The sequence below is a fragment of the Typopeltis vanoorti genome, chromosome 4, assembly GCF_054136105.1.
Source record: "Typopeltis vanoorti isolate ZY-2024b chromosome 4, IOZ_Tvanoo_1.0, whole genome shotgun sequence".
In the NCBI taxonomy this organism is placed as follows: domain Eukaryota; kingdom Metazoa; phylum Arthropoda; class Arachnida; order Uropygi; family Thelyphonidae; genus Typopeltis; species Typopeltis vanoorti.
In genome coordinates, this window is record NC_143552.1 from 162,735,001 (window position 1) to 162,756,068 (window position 21,068).

The following is a 21,068-nucleotide window of genomic DNA, read 5'->3' on the forward strand; positions in this document are numbered from 1 at the left end:
GCTGTTTCAGATGAACCTTTCCCGTGAAAATATTTATAGAATATACAGATTGCGGAGACCAGACGTCTATGTGAAAGTGGGGAGAGTGAGTTGGTGAGGGATAGGTCATTTATTAGTCTAATTGCTCTCCTCTGTATTGAGTCAAGCATTTTGAGGGAGCGTTTTGGAGCCCCACTCCAGATGTGAGAGCAGTATTCGAGAGCTGGGCGGATTTGTGACTTGTATAGTGTTAACAGCTGTTTAGAGGTGAAGCAGCGTCTTGAGTGAAAGAGGAAGCCTAGTTTTTTGGAAGCTGAGGATGCAATGGTTGTGATGTCTTTATGCCAGGAGAGGCTTGATGTCCAAGTAATTCCGAGAAGAGAAATTTCATCTTGTTTGAGAATTTGAGTGTTATCGAAAATAATGCTGGGGGAAAATGGTTCTTTTTTGTGAGAAATAAGACAGAACTGGGTTTTACTATCGTTGAAGTTGACAAGGTTATCTGAGCACCATTGGCAGATGGCTTGGAGGTCAGAATTAAGGGAAGCGGTGGCTGATGTTCTGTGGGTTGAGATGAATTGTGTAGACCTGTGATGATAATGATGATAACTGTATTAATAATTGTCATTTTATTGTAATATTGTTGTTGTTATTTGATGCTTCGAGAAGAAGCATTAATCCACTCAAAAATAAAAATACAGAACTATTCCCTATCGAACTCATCTATATACAACACCGCTACCTAAATATGCTTCAGGTAGCTATATACTTGAGCGTGAAAAACCAGAGCACCGTTAGTAGTTATTTTCATATGTTTTATTTATTCATTTTCATAGAAATTTGAGATTTGGGTAGGGGCGTAATGGTGTGAGAAACTCATGGATATTTAAAAAGATTCAGCATTTTGCCTTCGATGCGAAAACGCATATCTGTTTTGGAACTGCACTTTGACGTCGCAATAATTTTGGAGTCGACATCTTATAATGAATTCTTGTAGCATGTCATGCGAAAAAAAAAAAAAAAAAACTGACATTAAAACTTTGGCTGTTGCGTTAAGGAGGTCATAAATTGGTAGTGGGGAAGGAATAATTTATGTAGTCGCAATTTTATTGGTTATTTTTATTTTATTTTATTTCTCATGTATAAGGCTTTAGTGTGTTTTACTTCCACAGTTATAAACACTATAAATCCATACACCTCTTGTATCGCTACACATTTCAAATGTGTAAAAGGGTATTTAGTTTTGCTTAAATAATTTTGAAGTTACGACTCTCTTCCTGGCACTGTTGCTCCAATTCCTTTTTATTACATATTCTGTCGGTGCATGTATCTCAAAGTTCATACTTTCAAAGATTAATTGCATTCAAAGTGTTAAAGATGTTCCATGAGCTTTTTCTAGCATATTTCTGATAGGATATTAAACGACGTTCGTATTTTAGACTTTGGTGTTGCAGATAGGCTCCTGTCATTATTCTCTGTTATTCTAATTAGAAGCTGTCAGTTTCATTTCACTACCTGTGGAAATTTAAATCAGTTTATAAATTTATTTATGGATTTGTAAATACATAGATTAAAAATATATATAATTATTAGTAGTAGTAACATTTCAGGATGTTGTGGCGCAATATAATTTTGCACTGCATTTATTGCTGAGAGCAAAGTTCTGAGCTTTACTCATTAATGCATGCATTCACCGATAGAAATGTCAATGATAAATCCAGAATAATGACTTTATTTTATCATTTAAAATTGTAGCATAAAAAAGCATCGAGCCTCCATTTATTTCATTTCTGGGGTAGACTTTGTCATCTTGTTTACGAAGGTTAAAAAATCAAAAGCAAACTGTACATTTGCAGTATTTATAAAGAACTGCATTAAAATTAACAACAACAACAACGTTACTGGCTAGATTGGTGAAGCAAATATGCTTTTCTCATTCCCATTTGTCTAAGTAAGGAAATTTGTGAATAGGATGGTTTTGAGCGTAAAGCTCAAAAACCATCCTATTCACAAATTTCCTTTAGGAGGAGTGGAATTAGCTGTGTTCAGCTGGAAGTAGATCTGATTTGGGTCTTTTGTGTTTGCAGTAGACTACTTCATTGTAGTTGCAGGCTTGTTTGATTAGTGGATTTGGCTGCACTAAAATTAACAATAATTAACACCCTTAAATAATACTGTTTCGCATAAGCCACGCGCTCGAGCGTTACTTGTTGAGTTCACGTGTTTGAATAGTAATATCGCATCCCGTGTTCCATTGCTATAGTCTCTTAATAACGTTTATGTTGTCTAAAATTGTACTACCCACCAGTTTTTCTTTTTTTTTCGATGGAGGGTGTATAAACTTCAACTCTTTCAGGCAAGTTTCTGTGAAGCGCTGTGTTCTTAAGACCGGTTTGCCTATTTTGCGGGAAGAAAACCCCAGATAAACTGGGGAGAAAAACCCTGCAATCCACGCCCAAGACCGGCTAACTTGTCTATGTCTGAGAAAGATCCTTAGCTCCTCACATCAGCGACGAGAATCGAACGCAGGACACTCCTTTCCCAGGTATATGGTTGCGGATCGTAACCACTCGGCTAACCGCGCGGACACTTCTGATAACTGGTGGCAGCATGAAATAGAGACAGTATTGGAAAACTAAACAGCAAAAATTCTCTGGGACTTTAGAACATGGAACATGGATGCAGTGCCCAATGATAAACAACATCAACAGCAAAGAATTGAAAAACAAAACCGGGGAACCATATAAACGTGAATTTATATTTGGTTACGTTAATATGAATCGGCTTCACAGAAACAGTATTCAATTTAGTTGAAGTTGCTATTCGGATTTTTTTTTTTTTTTAATGAAAGCTGTTTACTGCTTGGAATTCGCTCCTGCAAATATTCTTCCGATGGCTTTCTCTGAGAACCTGAATCGCAAATTTTATTACTGGTTGAGGGAATTGCTGGTCATAGTCATGATGTTGGCAATTTCTTTTCTCGAATTAAGTCTGTAAACAAAGCTTATAATAATATAAAGCGGTATAAGATTGGACAAGCCCATCACATAAAGTATTGAATAATTTTTTCCCCATTTTAATCTGATATAGGAACACATTTCTATTATTTTTTGCTCGCTAATTGAATTCTGGAAAAAAAAAATGAATTAAAGAGAAAAGTACATTAACGGTGCTTTAAAAAAAAAAGTTAAATAAAGATAATATATGAGGTTCAATATAAAAATTGTAATTTTTAAGGTTGATGGATGTACTTAGATGTCCTTATCAGGTTTTTACTCCATACCAAAAAATAATTTTCTATGAAATAATGAAAAAAGTCTTCCTGTGGATATGACATGTATTTGTGGATGCTGATATTTTTATTCTTCTTTTTCTTCTTCATCCTTTTTTTTTTTTTTTTTGTTTAAGGAAAAATTCCTTCCTTCATCGAGACTCACTACTATTTATGCACGTTTCTCAAAAATCTTTATTGAAACTTAATTTGTCTATTTTTCTGTTGACACTACGGACGCGATAAACCACTGCTCGCTATTCTGTTCCTCCACAGCCGAGGAAAGAAGTGAGGGCAGGTGATTGTCATTCGACTACATCGTATTTTGTCGCAGTCTGCTTCAGATTCGTAGTTCCGAACTTCGCTTATCGTGTTCCTTGGCCGCACTACTTGCGCTTCACTCCTGATTTTCTACAATTTTATAACACATATGTAAAGAGATTTACTTTCTGTGCTGTTGCTTAAATTAAATGCCCATTGTTTCGTTCCCGATATATCTGATTCTTAACATTCTCTTATTAAAATGCTCAATCCTGAAGATTGAGCATTTTAATTGCACAGTTTTCCCTTCTCTTTTAAATTCGGGAATATCCCAATGCATTGTTTAATCCAGTACTGATTTGTATAACAAGCAAATAATTCTTGTCATTTTGTTGTGAGGTCAGGTCAGTTTTTTGATAGAGAGAAGAATAATGAAAAAATAATAAAATAACAGTAGACTTTCTGCAGACCTTAATATCACCTATTCGCTCTTCTTCTTTTTTTTTCTTCATTTCAAGAGATTTAAACTCTTGAAAAGCCAGCGATCATCTCACTACTGAGCCCCATACGACTCGCCGATTTCGTTCTTGACGATGCAAAAATCTTGTTTCACGGAAACGTGACAGTATTATGTCACATCCTTCTGAAATAAATAAAAACAAATTACTATACGACACACAGACACACACAAACAACACCAGTGTTTTACTTTAGCTACTATGAATTGAAGCTGAAAATATGAAAGGAATTCAATTGGAGTGCTGATTTTTGTGTTTTATTTTATTTTTTTTTTATTTTCAAATGGTCGCTATTTATGCCTAAAAAGTTCATGCTTTGACACAAGGCCTCCGACACGAAATATCAGTTTACATTTATTTTTCCATGAGCCTCCTTTCACAGAAAAGAAAAAGCAATTCAAAGTAAATCGTAAATATTAATGAAATAGCCTTCGGATAAGATTAGCAGTCTGACGCCATTATCAAGTTTCTAAGGATAGCAAACCCTTCCACGGTACTGATGAATAAAACTTATGTGACAGTTGTTCTACCCAATAACTGCCACTTTATACCTCTTCTCAGTGAGTGCACGCATTCAGTGACCAAGCAAGCTTCCCCCAACAGTTTCAGGTTTTATTTATAAACTAGAAGATTTGCTTCGTCGCTCCCTGGGGTGCAATTAGGTTTAGTTTTTTTTTGTTTTTTTTCTCAGTTTTTAATAAATGAAAATGTACATTCTGTATTTACACAAGTATATATACGTATTAAAAACGTAAGGGAAAAACTTTGTAAAAAGAGAATCAGAGGGATTCAACCATTAGATTGAGGTTGCTTGTAGACGCGAATCACACTTTCTGAACATTTTGCTATAACAAATAATTTCCGCCTTCCCCCTTTTCACGAAATTTGAAATGTAGTCCATTTCAAAAAATGAAAAGAGAAAAAAAAAGCTCTCCAGCCCATACAATGCTGAGATTTAGTTCCTACGGACAATAAGCACTATCTTAGATTCTTCTCATTAACAAATATAAAAAACTAAACGTTCTTCAGTCAAATTATTAAACTTTATTACTCATCAGAGCCTGTGTAGCTCAGTGGATGTGGCGTTTACACACCACCGCGCTAGGCCGCACGAAGGAAGTCTTGGTTTCGAGTCTAGTCGGCGACTAGAGGAAATTTTTCTAAGCCTTTTTTCGACCGGTTCCCGAGTTAGTCGATCTCTGGCACGGGCAAGCAGGTTTTTCCTCCCGGAAACTCGGGTTTTTCGTCCTGTAAACTCAAGAAAATCGACCGTAGAACCCACATTATTTCAGACATTAAATATATTGTGTTAGGGTTAGAGACCACGAGATGGCGGCACATTTGAGCCGTCTCTCTTCACTACGTACCGCTTAATTGGTGATAGCCTTGGGCCATCTGTCTCTGATTGGTACCAGTGGAGATTGAACTGCCCACTCAGTCTCCAAAAGTTAGATAGGGCTAAATGGCCTCGCCTACTCCCGTATATACGGGAATAAAAAGGCGTTAGCTGATTTTTTTTTTTTTTTTTTATTACTCATCATAATCATTATCATCAAATTCCTAACATTTACCCTCCAGGGGTGTACAGGATATGATAGTACTACATGAAAAATTTACATCATTACTCACTTCCTATCTACAATTTTCCTCCAAATCAGTCTGTTACTTGTCAAGACTCCAACATTATCAGATATTATATTTCTATCTTCTAAAGCACTTTTTACAGTATCAATCCACCTATATCTTGGGCTTCCTCTGGGTATTTTTCCTGTTAACCTGGCAGAGAACACTTGTTTTGCTAATCTTTTCTCTTCCATTCTGTTTAAGTGACCATACCACCTGAGATTAGTTCTGCTAATCTCAGACTTTTCTAATTTCAGACTAATCTCAAACTTTATTACTTTAAATTAAAATATTATATTATTTTTAAGTGTGTTATATCGTTTTATTTTGCGCTTTTCATCAAGTTGAATTCCGGACTCAGTCCTGAAATTATAATGAAGAAAATCAAATTTGGTGGCCTTAGAAAGAGCTCATGTCGATTAATGTGAATTCACCCTTCCTGCTTCCGATAACAGGATGGTGGTATCACAGCGCGCGATAAAATTCATCTACCATCAAAAGATCACAAAACTTCTACACTGTGGTGAGATTCGAATTACAGCCTGTTGATTGTAAGGAAACAGAGAAGGTGCGAAGTACTCAGCTAACCAGGCCGACATAATGGTCATTTGGTAAAATAATGATCCGTAGTCGTTATAATCAATTCTCTCAGTGATTCAGAGAGAACTGTCATAGATAAGTAAACGGAGTTCATTTATAAAAGTATTAAAGCAGATGGTTTGCATTAATTACATTCTCAAGCCACACCATCTGTCAAATAGTACTGATCATGCGATCAAGGGATAGACTTGATCCACTTGGAATAACTAGTCGGAATTACAATGGAGCCTAGTGCAAACTTGATCATGCTGGACTTTAATTCGTCTGTCAAGCGAGCTAAAGTTTAGTGTTAATTATCGTATATATTTTGTGCCTGAATGATAACTTAAATCTAGACTTGACGAAAGCTTTTTTTTTAAGTTAGCCAAATACGGAACAGCAGGGGTTGGTCGCAATTTAGAAATAACCACTTTGCTGAGATTATTTTTACTTGCAGTTGCTAGAATGGTAGTGCTTGACTTTCAGACGGAGATTTAGATTCCCAACAGTTTAATGTCAGCCTCTTCCGAACAAGCTATCCTCCTTTATTATTATTATTTTTTTCCATGCTTGGTGTACTTTGCCACATATGGGAGTTTATGGATATATATATATTTTTTGATGAGACAGCACTTTCAGATGGAGTGCTAAAAGAGTTGAGGAATAACTAGTCGAAAAAAATTGAACCATGACGTAGTCTTTGTAGAGGTGTTTGCGTCATTTTGAATTTCTTCTCTGTTCTTTACCACATGCATATCCCCAATTTGGCATGATTATGTCTAAATTCTTAGAAGACTCTTCATCAAGTATGAAACTGTATTTCAGATGTGTCGAAATGAAATGACCGACGCGACCTTTATGGAGAATTCTTAAAAATGATTTTTTATTGTTTTTTTCGTGCTTTCAATGTGCTCTAATTCTCTATTAATTGGATTTTATATTTCAAAATTGTTATGCGATGTCAAGTTGAATATCTCTGTCGAATAAAAGTGGCAGATGGTCGATAAAATTGATCGTAGAACCAGAGTTACTTCAGGATCGAATATGGACCCTAATGATGTCTGTAATAAGAGTAGTCACTGATTCTTGAGCTACTTGGTATAAGAGTTATTTCAGTGACTCTCGATCTCTCTCTCTCCCTCTCTCTTTCTATAAAAAAAGTATACAGATCAAGTGGTAAAAAACGAATCGCGCACCAGAGCATGGGCGAGTTTCAAAAAAATTCGAAGTTGAATCGGAGAACCTCAGTAGCTAGTCGGAATCAATAATGCATTTTGGTTGGAAAGACTGGATTCGAAACTGTTCTAGGGCCAAGAATCTTTATGAGGACTTTTCAACTGAAGGTGACTTAGCCGGTCTCATGCGATGTAGGCAGGGTTTTTCATCGAGCAAAACAGACCATTTGACCAGAAGCACACACACACACAGACAATAGACATAATACTTTGGTCATAGCCTGAGTTGCTTCGACAAGAAATCTAAAACAACAATCTGATGGAACGCAATCGGGGAAGAGAAAGATTACCGAAAGTAAGCTTTATCTCCAAGTGTATGTCTGTCCCTTGTATGTATAAAAACAGGAAAAAAAAAAGAAAAGAACTTTGTAGTGGGTCAAAAAGTTTTTTTTTATATATATATATATATATATATATATACATACATACACGATAATACGTAATTTATAAAATATATTAAAAGCTTAAAGAAAATCCAGGAAAATACGTACTTATATGCTAATATATATGGTGACTGTTTATCCTTCTTAATTTTTTTTTTCTTGCCGAAATGTACACATTTTGAATAATTCTTTCATCCCTTTGATTGCAGCTATAACAACAATAAATGTATAAAAAACATTTTGAAATATTTTAAGCATTAAAAACAATCGTGAACATGTAATCGAATTCCAAGCGCGTGTACGCGAAGGGAAAGAACAACAAAAAAAGAGTAACTAATGTTAACATTTACACTCTTGCAGACGGATGTTCCCTACCTTCCAAGTCAAGCTGTATGGCATGGATCCGATGGCCGACTACATACTAATGATGGACTTTGTTCCCGTGGACGACAAACGATACAGATACGCTTTTCACAGGTGAGAACTGCTTCAGGTATAGAGTTACGACATCTGACTAACTACATTCTAAATATAGATATTCGGTGTTCTGATATATTTATCGATACAAAACATACCAAGACCCGGCTAATAAACAAAATGCTTTTGATGTTATTTTTGATATTAAAATGCATCAAGTGTTTTGGTGATGCATTTTAACTGATTGTTTCCTGCACAATCGTAGTCTTTGGAAACTATTCTGCGATGCTGCCATTGTTCAGATCTTTGTCTTTCGACAAAAATTTGATAGTGATGATGTGGAAGGAATACCGTGTGCATAAGGGTGATGTCCGTTATGAAATTTATAAGCAACAAGCTATAATAGAAAATCACAACTGTTGTATGGAAAGCTAAGTATGAGTATGAAAAGAAACTGGCTCTGCGTGCTAAAGACGATCCACAACAATTCTATCGACATGCTGCAAGTAAACGAAATATGAATATGAAAAAAATAACTCTTCTGAATGCAGATGGTGTGAGGGTGACAGACGCAGAATAGGTTGTTCAACTAATGAGTGCCCATTTTGCGAAAAGCTGTCGCCCTTATGCAACATTGAGTTCACTGCTACCTCTTCACTGAATGAAGAAACTCAGGTGTATGGAGAGGAGATATTAGAGATGTTGCACAAAATGAAAAAAAGAATCCTGGAATAGAGTCTGATAAGATATCAGCAAATATGCTAAAAGGGTGTTCAGCTGTACTGGCTGTTCCTTTGACCAGACTGTTTAATATGAGTCTCAGAACAGGGAAGATTTCACAGGAGTTGAAAGAATGTATGGTAATCTCATTGCACAAGAGTGGTCAAAGACAATGCATCCAACTATCGACTAATCAGTATTTCAGGAGTGATGGTGAAGATCTTAGAAAAGTTGGTTAGAGATCGCATTCAGAAATGGGTTGACAGTGAATCTCTACTTTGCAATGAACAGCATGGGTTACTAAGGGAAGGTCATGTTTTACCAACTTGTTCGCATTCTATAATAATGTTATCATTGATCCTTTGGAATTTTTCCAAGGTTTTTGACAGAATACAGCATAGTATACTGTGATAAAAATTGGAGAATATGGGAGTGGATTATAAACTATTGATATGGATAAGAGGACCGTTGATTGACAGATATCAAAAAGTGGTATATAGCAGATGTGAGGCTGCAAGATTTAAGGTAACTAGTTGCATACCACAAAGATCCGTCTCTGGCCAATTTATTCAATTTGTTCATTAATGATGTTGAGAATGATTTGACAGGCGAAATACAGCTATTTGTTGAGGATGAGAAGATACAGTAAGTAGGGTAATCAGGAATGCTGGTGATATGCAGTACATGCAGAATGATTTGAACAGGCGGAATTGTGGGCGTGGGAAAATGGATGTCAGTAGTATGGGAGCCACGAGTGACAAGATCAAGATGAAGATAAGATAAGGAATCGTGACGTGATTGGTTGTTCATTTGATGACGTCATTGTGTGTGACGTCATGCATTTGGAATGTTTGGATTTTCCCTTGGGACATATGTGTGACGTCAGTTCTTGTGTTTTGATTCGTGTATGGAATTATGGGTGATAGTAGAGATAAGGATTCGTGTCGTGATTGGTGGGCACTTCTGACAAGATCAAGATAAGATAAGGAATCGTGACTTGCACGTGTGTTGTTTTCAGATGAAGATAAGTGACGTATTTGTTAGTTGTAAATAAGTGATGCTATTGTTTTGAATGGAAAAGGAAGATATATTAGTGGATAAAGTTGACTATGAACAAAATAGGGGTAGAGTGAAAGGGGAAGTGAAGTCCGTGTCTTGGATGTGTGTTGTTATGAGTTGTAGATAAGTAAATGGTTTGCATATGGCATTATGGGTGATGGTAGTGATAAGATAGAGTTTAGAACATTGCTGGGGAGCCTCGTCTGTCAGGGACATCCCGTGGTGTGTTTGGTTCGCATTAAGCATTGTGGGTTTTTAGAGATAAGGAGTCGTGACGTTCTGTGTTTTTCGAAATTTCTGGGGAGCATATGCCTCTCTGTGATATCACACAGTGTTTTGGTTTGCCTATGGAATTGTGGGCAATGTTTTTGAGATAAGATATCTTGGAATTTTCCCAGGGTGACACACATTCGTTATTGTCATCAAGTTTTGTGTTTGGTTAACGATAGATGGCAGTACTATTTTTCCAATACAGTTTGGGGTATTTCTTTCCTGTTAAAGGTTGGAATTCTTAGAGTAAAGTTCTTAGAATTCTTAGATATGGTGGCACGTTATGAAAAAAACCCATCCAGTATTAGAATTACGCTTACCCAAAGATATGTCCAGCAGTTATTGTAATTACAAATAACTTGTTATGTTTAAGTTTAAAAAAAAAAGCTTAACTTACATTTCTTTCCTCTGAATATTCGAAATTGCTCATTTTAACATATATTCACAGCACACAAACACAAGATCTGAAATGCAGTTGACTCTTTTTTCATTATACGTTACTGGGGCTAACATATATTCACAGCACAAAAACACACAAAACATAGGAGTTGAAAGATATTTCTCTAAATAACCAGAAAATCTAGTTGACTACCTAATTTAGATTACTATCCGATTGATTCTCTGTATTAATTCCTTCCCACAGTTGCTCATGTTATGTTTTCCCAAGCTGGGTGCCGTTTTGTTGAGGATATGTGTTATTTCCTGTTTGGAATTCAGAGTGCTGTTAGAGTATGGAATTCTGACAAGTGAAATAATTTTTTTTTTCAAATTGATTGGTTATTTTCTCTATTTTACTTTTAAAATTCAGTTTAACTACATATTCTAACAGAATAACTGAGCAAAATTAATAAATAAATAAAATGTATGTGAATTTATTTTCCAACACTCTAGATTTCTCATTTAGTCTTATCTTAAAGATATGTCTCTTATCCGGTCACCAAATTGTTGTACCTAGGTGATAAATCATGTGTTTGGGTTGGAACTCTTCGTTCCCATGGGAAATTATTGATGTAGTAAATTAATACTTACATTTTATTTTTTTAAAACCAATATGACTATTGATTTTTCCTTCGATTTCTTGTGCTCTTAACCTATTTCTGTAACTGAAATTTATTTATTTTTTTCTTTAGCATTAGTAATTTGAAGTAACGGATATGAGACAAACAAGGTTTTGAAATCCCCATTAGCATTTTCTTTTAGAAACTTCTTTTTCCAGCACAACAAATAAATAGTTATTTCTTATTATTTCAAATGAATATTAGCTCTGTAATATATACTTTGTTAATTTCTATGTTACCTTTTATTTGACTGTAATATTATTAACAAATTGTATTTACTGAATCTAATATACAGAAATTAAATAAAGTGAAAAAGACAGCATTTTTTTCTTATTCTTCTGATTTAACATTTGCGCTGATGTTCATAGTGTATGATTTGCCACTGGTGTTTACGTGTAATACACGTGATTTTTCTCCATGTGACATTTCAAAACAAGTTGAATTATGGTTTTTACATAATTCAACTATGTAAAACTCATTTCCATTAGTCCCAATTGACTGTTATCTTCTCAGCCAGACATTTATTTCATAGTAGGGATATTTATATATATATATATATATATATTTAACACAATTATTATATTAGATATTCTTTCCAATACAAATAAATAATTATTTATTCTTATTTCAAATGAAAATTAGCTCAGAAAGAAAGAAAGAAAAATTGTAAAGAAAAAAATGTTTACCCTCAAATAAATATTTATGATCACAGCAAACAAGAAATTCATCTGCTTTTTCAAAGTTTTGAAATTCATGCACATATTATTTTTATCATTTGGTATCATTTAAATGAAGTATAATAAATTTAGTTTAATCCTTGATCCAAGTGTGAGCAAACAAACTTTGCACCTGAAAGTATCTTCAGGACTGGGGAAAGGTGGTACAACACCGGGCAACTCGTTGCAAAGGTGGAGAAAGCTAACATCACTCCTATCTCAGTATCTCCCATAATGCAAAACACATCTCCTTGCAGATATGTATAATGTTATGCATTGCTTCTTGTAATGCTTCTGTCTGGTATCTCCACTTGGGCCTTGCTCCTACTGAAGAGACCTCAATAAAGATCATAACTAGTCTGGGGAGTGTCCCTTCCCTTAATGCATAACATTATACATATCTGCAAGGAGATGTGTTTTGCATTATGGGAGATACTGAGATAGGAGTGATATTAGCTTGCTCCACCTTTGCAACGAGATGCCCGGTGTTGTACCTTACCCAAGTCTTGAAGATACTTTCAGGCGCAAACTTTATTTGCTCACACTTGGATAAAGGATTAAACTAAATTTATTATCGTCTAACCAAGTGAAAAATAAACTTTCAACATTTAAATGAAGAACGGGTCTGGTTATTAAGTTCGTTAATGTTTTTTCATTTTTTTCTTCCAATGGTAAGTATTTATTAATATATGCATGTCGAGTCACTTGTTATCTGCATGCTTCGATAACTTATTATTTTTTTGTCACTTTTCAGGTGAAATATTCTCCACTAAAATTCTGGCTATTAATTTAATACCCAATTCCTTTTGATTCCAAGAGTTGACATAGTTTCTTGAAATATTTGAGGGCTTGCATGGACAAATAAGACTTTTAATTCACTGAGTGGATTTTCAAAAATAAAGTCTCTGGGTAGTTTGTGGTATGAAATTTCACAAGGAAAAAATATTATGGTCTTACTTAAATTTGTATAACACATCAATGACACCCAATTTGTTCATTTAAATTTATACATTTTATTTGAGTGAAATATTATTTACAAATTGTATTTACTGAATCTAACATATAGAAAATAAATAAAATGAAAAATACGTAGGCTGTTCAATAAGTAATAAGACTATATTTATACAGAAAACAGATTATCTTTTAATCGTCATCATTTACATGGTCTTTTTCGAAGTAACTACCGTGAGACTCAATGCATTTGTCCCAACATTGCATGCACTTCTTAAACACATATGAGAGTCCATTTCTGAGAGTTCTTTCAAAATCGCCTCCGCAGCTTTTACACATGCTTTGTTGCTTTCGAAATGGTGGCCTCTTAGTGGTTTCTTGAGCTGAAGAAACAGCCAGAAATCGTACGGTGCGAGATCAGGACTGTATGGAGGGTGTGGTAGGATATCTGTGTTGTTCTTCTGCAAAACATCCACTACACAACCAGCAATATGTGGCCTTGCATTATCGTGGTGCAATAAGAAGCCATTCTTCAGCAATGGATGCTTCCTTTTGATGTGCTTGATGATAATCGCTGCTGAGTCGATCATTGTCTGTGAAGGATGTTGAAGGTCTTCCCTCACATTCAAGATCTTCCACATTTTGCCTTCCTTCCTTAAAAGTTTTATGCCAGCGAAAAACAGTTGTCCTCGACATTGCTTCATTGTGGAAAGCTTCGCGTATCATGTTAAAAGTGTCCGATGCCGATTTTTGCAAATGCACACAAAATTTAATCGCATAACACTGTTGCAAGGATGCTTCCATTTTGAAGACTGGTCGCACCTCATAGGTGCACTGATGAACACTTGTGTTTAGTCACGTGACACTCTGGCACATCAGCCTGTATACACCATCTATCAACCTCTTTTGTTAATACATACAGCAACATTTCTTTATTCCACAGAAATTATTATTGTGATGAGTGGTTTAGCCACAGTAAAATTAGTCTTATTACTTATTGAACAGCCAACGTACAATCTATTTTTTTGTTCCTTAATCTTCTTATTGTTAAATTTCTGCTGTTGTTCAAAGGTTCTTCCCATGCTTGTGGAATTGCCATTTGTGGTTTTTGACCATGTGACTCTCATCTGAAAGTTAATTTTCATTTGGTGATCGTTGGGAATTTATTACTGTAGTAAAATTACGGGTTGCATATTTATTTTTTTGAAACCAATACATATATTTCTGAGCATTATTAAAAGCATAGAATCTTTCTCTATGTTTCCAAAAGCATTTACACATGTTATGTTTTCACATTTTGGGCATCCAATTCATTTAAATCAAGAATAGGTCTCCATATTAACCTCGTTAAGGTTTTTGATTTTTCTCTTCCTTTGGCTAACAATATTTGATATTTGCATGTTGATTCTATCATCCAATTTCTTAGTTTGTCCAGAGATAGTGAACCAATTTCCCACTTCAGCTGATGGTTATATTTTATTAACCAAGAATTCTGTTTTTAACTCTTTCAGGTAATTCTTTCAATCTACAAGATGATTTTGTCAATGCATATCTTACAAGAATGCTATCAGAAATACAAATATCTTTATGAAATAAATTTGAAGTCTTATTCAAAAGAAATTGTACATCAATTATACCAATCATAACCTAAAAAATTCGTATTTTTCACCCACTAGATTTTGCATATTGCTTTTCCTTCATTCTTCTTCTTACATTACTTCATTTGGCATTACAAATAAATAGTTATTTATTATTAATATTATTTCACTGATTATTAGCTCTGATCTTATATTTTATGTTAACTTTCTGTTACAAAATTCTGAACAATTAGAACTTTTCACAAAGAAACTTTCAAAGAATTTTGTGGCTCGCCCAATATTTTTACATTACCAGACACAAAACACCACAACACAATACACAGCTGCAGTGGATGAACGATTACCTTACGTCCAAAGTTACTTGAGTCTATCATTTTTTCTTATAGTACTATTTACCTGTTCCATGCCCTCCCTGATGTTCCTTCAAAAATGAATCTTTTGTGCAGATGACTCAACGACATGTTTTCACATACTGTTGGATATACTGCTGGTGTGTTTTTATCTTACTTTGTGTGGGGAAAGGTAAAATTTGTATTTGTGTTATCTGGAGAGTAGAAACATTTTTCTATACCAAACTTTAAGAGTTTAAGTCAAGTTTTTGATTAAAATATCTGCTGTCTCTCTGTAAAATACCCAAATTCTAACAGTTCGGATTTTCGATTATGTGAACGAAATGTTTTCAGATAACTCAAACAATGTCAATAGGTAGCATTAGACAATTTCTAAAATAATCAATTACATGGATATCAGTTTTCAGCACTATTTTTTCTCCCTGTTCCTGGCATTAATTTCACAGTAGTTAATTTTTTTCACAATAATTAAACATTATTGCATTTAGGTATAGTTATGGATTTAAATATCAAATTCTAATCAGAATAACTGAGTAAAAAATTCACTGTACAAAAACACAACAACAAAAGCACACATCTTTGTTCATTTCAGTTCGCAATTGCATATTTTATTTTGATGAAATACTTACAAGTATATTCACAGAGAAAAAATTGAAACATGTAATTACCTAAAAATATTTCACAATATTTGGTTTACACTCTTAACCTTTTCCAAAGAGTAGTTCAATAAAGAAAATTTTCGTTACTCACTGTTTCTTGGTTACATTACATCAAAATAGCTGGTCATGCAAAAGAGTTTTTAGATGAGTTACCATGGTAAGCACAGATCCATACATTTGATATTGTGTCAGTCTGGAAATGACACCATGCTTGCCTAAACTTTCTGTGTATTCTTTTGTCACCAAATATACACAAACAGTTTTCGTAAATGTCCCAAAAGAAGAATCTGTATCGAATTGGATGAAATCTTGAAAGTCTAATTTTACCATTGATGAATTTAAATGATTAGCGATAATTTTCCCCATTATACGAATAGCTGGTAATTTAGTTTCCAAAAATAGTAAATGATTATCAATGTCGTACATTTTTGGTGAATATCTCTCAGCTTCTTCACAACTAATAGAGAAAACTTTACTTCCATCAGCTCCTGTATCATCGAGTATTAGTTCCCCATCCTGGCATTTCAGAATATAACACTCACCGAGGTCCATTTTGTAGTCAACTCTTCTTTGCAAGTAACTGAGGATACCAGACCACTTCCTGCATAACTTTTCCCAAGGAGTCCTAGATATATACATCACAATGTATGTGTCTTCTAAAATAATAATCGGTTTCCATCTTTTAGAGTTATGTGACGAGTTTTGTCTCTTGCTATTTTCCTGAAGAAAGAAAATTTCATTGAATTTTTGTGGCTGACCCATTATTTTACTTTACTTTACTGGACACAAAACACCACAGCACAATGCAATAGTTGCACTGGTTGAATGAATTTGCCATAACTGCAAAGAGACTTGACTCATTTGTTTTTCCTTATAGTACTATTTACCTGATCTTAACCCTGACCATTCCTTCCAAATGAAACTTTCACACAGATGATTCACAGACATGTTTCTACATGTTGTTGGATATGATGCTGATGTGAGATTATCTTACTTTGAGACATCATAGGGCAAATCTTATCTCTGTGGCTTGAAGGGTATTCTATATTATTTGTCTGTATTATGTGAAGTATTTTATTCTCAGAAAGTGTTTTTGATGTTAGACCATGTGAATATTTCTCTCACTCATATGTACGAAATTGTTGGGATGGGAAAAAATAGCATTAGGTGGTGGAAGTGAAAAGGTAGTCAAGAGAGTGACAGAGGTCTTCCCTGCAATGCTCCCCCTCCCCCCCATCATCCCCCTCTTCCTCTCCTCTCATCCAGAAGATGTCTGCTCAGGCTAGTGGAGATGAGCAAGCTCATCATTTGCAGATATCTTTTAATGATGTCACCTCCAACTGATACTGATAACTTTGGAGGGAAAAAAACACATTTTTTATTGTTACAGAATTTTGTAACAGAAAGTTAACATAAAATATAAGATCAGAGCTAATAATCAGTGAAATAATAATAATAAATAACTATTTGTGGTGCCATATGAAGTAATGTAAGAAGAAGAATGAAGGAAAAGCAATATGCAAAATCTAGTGGGTGAAAAATACGAATTTTTTAGGTTATGATTGGTATAATTAATGTACAATTTCTTTTGAATAAGACTTCAAATTTATTTCCTAAAGATATTTGTATTTCTGATGGAATTATTGTAAGATATGCATTGACAAAATCGCCTTGTAGTTGGAAAGAATTACCTCAAAGAGTTAAAAAAGAGAATTCTTGGTTAATAAAATATAACCATCAGCTGAAGTGGGAAATTGGTTCACTATCTCTGGACAAACTAAAAATTGGATGATGGAATCAACATGCAAATATCAAATATTGTTTGCCAAAGGAAAAGAAAAATCAAAAACCTTAACGAGGTTAATATGGAGACCTATTCTTGATTTAAATGAAATTGGATGGCCAAAACATGAAAACATAACATGTGTAAATGCTTTTGGAAACATAGAGAAAGATTCTATGCTTTTAATAATGCTCAGAAATATATGTATTGGTTTCAAAAAAATAAATATGCAACCCTTAATTTTACTACAGTAATAAATTCCCAACGATCACCAAATGAAAATTAACTTTCAGATGAGAGTCACATGGTCAAAAACCACATGATGGCAATTCCACAAGCATGGGAAGAACCTTTGAACAACAGCAGAAATTTAACAATAAGAAGATTAAGGAACAAAAAAAATAGATTGTGTTTTTCACTTTGTTTATTTTCTGTATGTTACATTCAGTAAATACAATTTTTAAATAATTATTCACTCAAATAAAATGTCTAAATTTAAATGAACAAATTGGGTGTTGTTGATGAGTTATACAAATTTAAGTAAGACCATAACATTTTTTTTCCTTGTGAAATTTCATGCCACAAACTAACCAGAGACTTTTTATTTGAAAATCCACTCAGTGAATTAAAAGTCTTATTTTTTCATGCAAGCCCTCAAATATTTCAAGAAACTGTGTCAACTCTTCGAAGGAAAAGGAAAATTTTAGTGGAGAATATTTCACCTGAAAACTGACAAAAGAATAAAAAGGTATCATAGCATGCAGATAACAAGTGAATCGACATGCATATATCAATAAATACTCACCATTGGAAGAGAAAAATTAAAAAAACATTAATGAACTTAATAACTAGATCCGTTCTTCATTTAAATGATGCCAAATGATGGAAACAATATGTTCATCAATTTCAAAACTTTGAAAAAGCAGATGAATTTCTTGTTTGCTGTGATCATAAATATTTATTTGAGGGTAAACATTTTTTTTTCTTTACAATTTTTCTTTCTTTCTGAGCTAATTTTCATTTGAAATAAGAATAAATAATTATTTATTTGTATTGGAAAGAATATCTAATATAATAATTGTGTTAAATATATATATATATATATATATAAATATCCCTACTATGAAATAAATGTCTGGCTGAGAAGATAACAGTCAATTGGGACTAATGGAAATGAGTTTTACATAGTTGAATTATGTAAAAACCATAATTCAACTTGTTTTGAAATGTCACATGGAGAAAAATCACGTGTATTACACGTAAACACCAGTGGCAAATCATACACTATGAACATCAGCGCAAATGTTAAATCAGAAGAATAAGAAAAAAATGCTGTCTTTTTCACTTTATTTAATTTCTGTATATTAGATTCAGTAAATACAATTTGTTAATAATATTACAGTCAAATAAAAGGTAACATAGAAATTAACAAAGTATATATTACAGAGCTAATATTCATTTGAAATAATAAGAAATAACTATTTATTTGTTGTGCTGGAAAAAGAAGTTTCTAAAAGAAAATGCTAATGGGGATTTCAAAACCTTGTTTGTCTCATATCCGTTACTTCAAATTACTAATGCTAAAGAAAAAAATAAATAAATTTCAGTTACAGAAATAGGTTAAGAGCACAAGAAATCGAAGGAAAAATCAATAGTCATATTGGTTTTAAAAAAATAAAATGTAAGTATTAATTTACTACATCAATAATTTCCCATGGGAACGAAGAGTTCCAATCCAAACACATGATTTCTCACCTAGGTACAACAATTTGGTGACCGGATAAGAGACATATCTTTAAGATAAGACTAAATGAGAAATCTAGAGTGTTGGAAAATAAATTCACATACATTTTATTTATTTATTAATTTTGCTCAGTTATTCTGTTAGAATATGTAGTTAAACTGAATTTTAAAAGTAAAATAGAGAAAATAACCAATCAATTTGAAAAAAAAAATTATTTCACTTGTCAGAATTCCATACTCTAACAGCACTCTGAATTCCAAACAGGAAATAACACATATCCTCAACAAAACGGCACCCAGCTTGGGAAAACATAACATGAGCAACTGTGGGAAGGAATTAATACAGAGAATCAATCGGATAGTAATCTAAATTAGGTAGTCAACTAGATTTTCTGGTTATTTACAGAAATATCTTTCAACTCCTATGTTTTGTGTGTTTTTGTGCTGTGAATATATGTTAGCCCCAGTAACGTATAATGAAAAAAGAGTCAACTGCATTTCAGATCTTGTGTTTGTGCTGTGAATATACGTTAAAATCAGCAATTTCGAATATTCAGAGGAAAGAAATGTAAGTTAATCCTTTTTTTTTAAACTTAAACATAACAAGTTATTTGTAATTACAATAACCACTGGTCGTATCTTTGGGTAAGAGCAATTCTAATGGATGGGTTTTTTTTCATAACGTGCCGCCATATCTAAGAATTCTAAGAACTCTACTCTAAGAATTCCAACCTTTAACAGGAAGGAAATACCCCAAACTGTATTGGAAAATTAGTACTGCCATCTATCGATAACCAAACACAAAACTTGATGACCATAACGAATGTGTGTGTCACCCTGGGAAAATTCCAAGATATCTTATCTCAAAAACATTGCCCACAATTCCATAGGCAAACCAAACACTGTGTGATATCACAGAGAGACATATGTTCCCCAGAAATTTCCAAAAACACAGAACATCGTGACTCCTTATCTCTAAAAACTCACAATGCTTAATGCAAACCAAACACACCACGTGATGTCCCTGACAGACAGGGCTGCCCAGCGATGTTCCAAACTCTATCTTATCACTACCATCACCCATAATGCCATAAGCAAACCATTTACTTATCTACAACTCATAACAACACACATCCAAGACACGGACGTCGCTTCCCCTTTCACCCTACCCCTATTTTGTTCATAGTAAACTTTATCCACTAATATATCTTCCTTTGCCATTCAAAACAATAACATCACTTATTTACAACTAACAAATTATGTCATTTATTTACAACTAACAAATATGTCACTTATCTTCATCTGAAAACAACACACATGCATGTCGCGATTCCTTATCTTATCTTGATCTTGTCAGAAGTGCCCCACCAATCAAGACACAAATCCTTATCTCTACCATCACCCATAATTCCATACACGAACTGAAACACAAGAACTGACATCACACATGTCTATCACTAATTATAGCAGCCACGGATGAAGAGGATGGCAAACAAGTGCTGCCATCTCTTGGTACCAAACCCTAACAAGATATGTCACTGTCAGAAATAATGTGGGTACTACGGTTGATTTTTTGACTTTACGGGATGAAAAACCCGAGTTTCAGGGAGGAAAAACCTGCTTGCCTGTGCCAGAGATCGACTAACTCGGGAACTGGTCGAAGATAGGCTTAGAAAAAGTTCCTCCAGTCAGCGACTAGACTAGAACCTAGGTCTAACTTCAAGCGGCCAAGCGCAGAGGATGCAAGCTGCCACTTCCACTGAGCTACACAGGCCTTACCTGTTGTATTATATTGGTGGGATTATTATGCTAGAAGAAACTGATCAAGTTAGGGATCTTGAAGTGTTAGTGGATAGGAAGTTGAAGTTCTAGGGCAAAGATTGCAAACACAACTC

General features: G+C 34.1%; 1 protein-coding gene across 3 annotated transcripts in view; it reads left to right on the forward strand.

Moving 5' to 3' along the window:
* The window catches only part of LOC150107810 (T-box transcription factor TBX1-like), a 181,825-nt gene that overhangs the window by 90,439 nt on the left and 70,318 nt on the right, over positions 1–21,068 (forward strand). For all 3 annotated transcript variants that reach the window (XM_090391570.1, XM_090391571.1, XM_090391572.1), the window contains exon 3: positions 8,210–8,326. In XM_090391570.1, the coding sequence (XP_090247696.1) occupies positions 8,210–8,326 (117 nt within the window). The remainder of the gene's footprint in view (positions 1–8,209; positions 8,327–21,068) is intronic.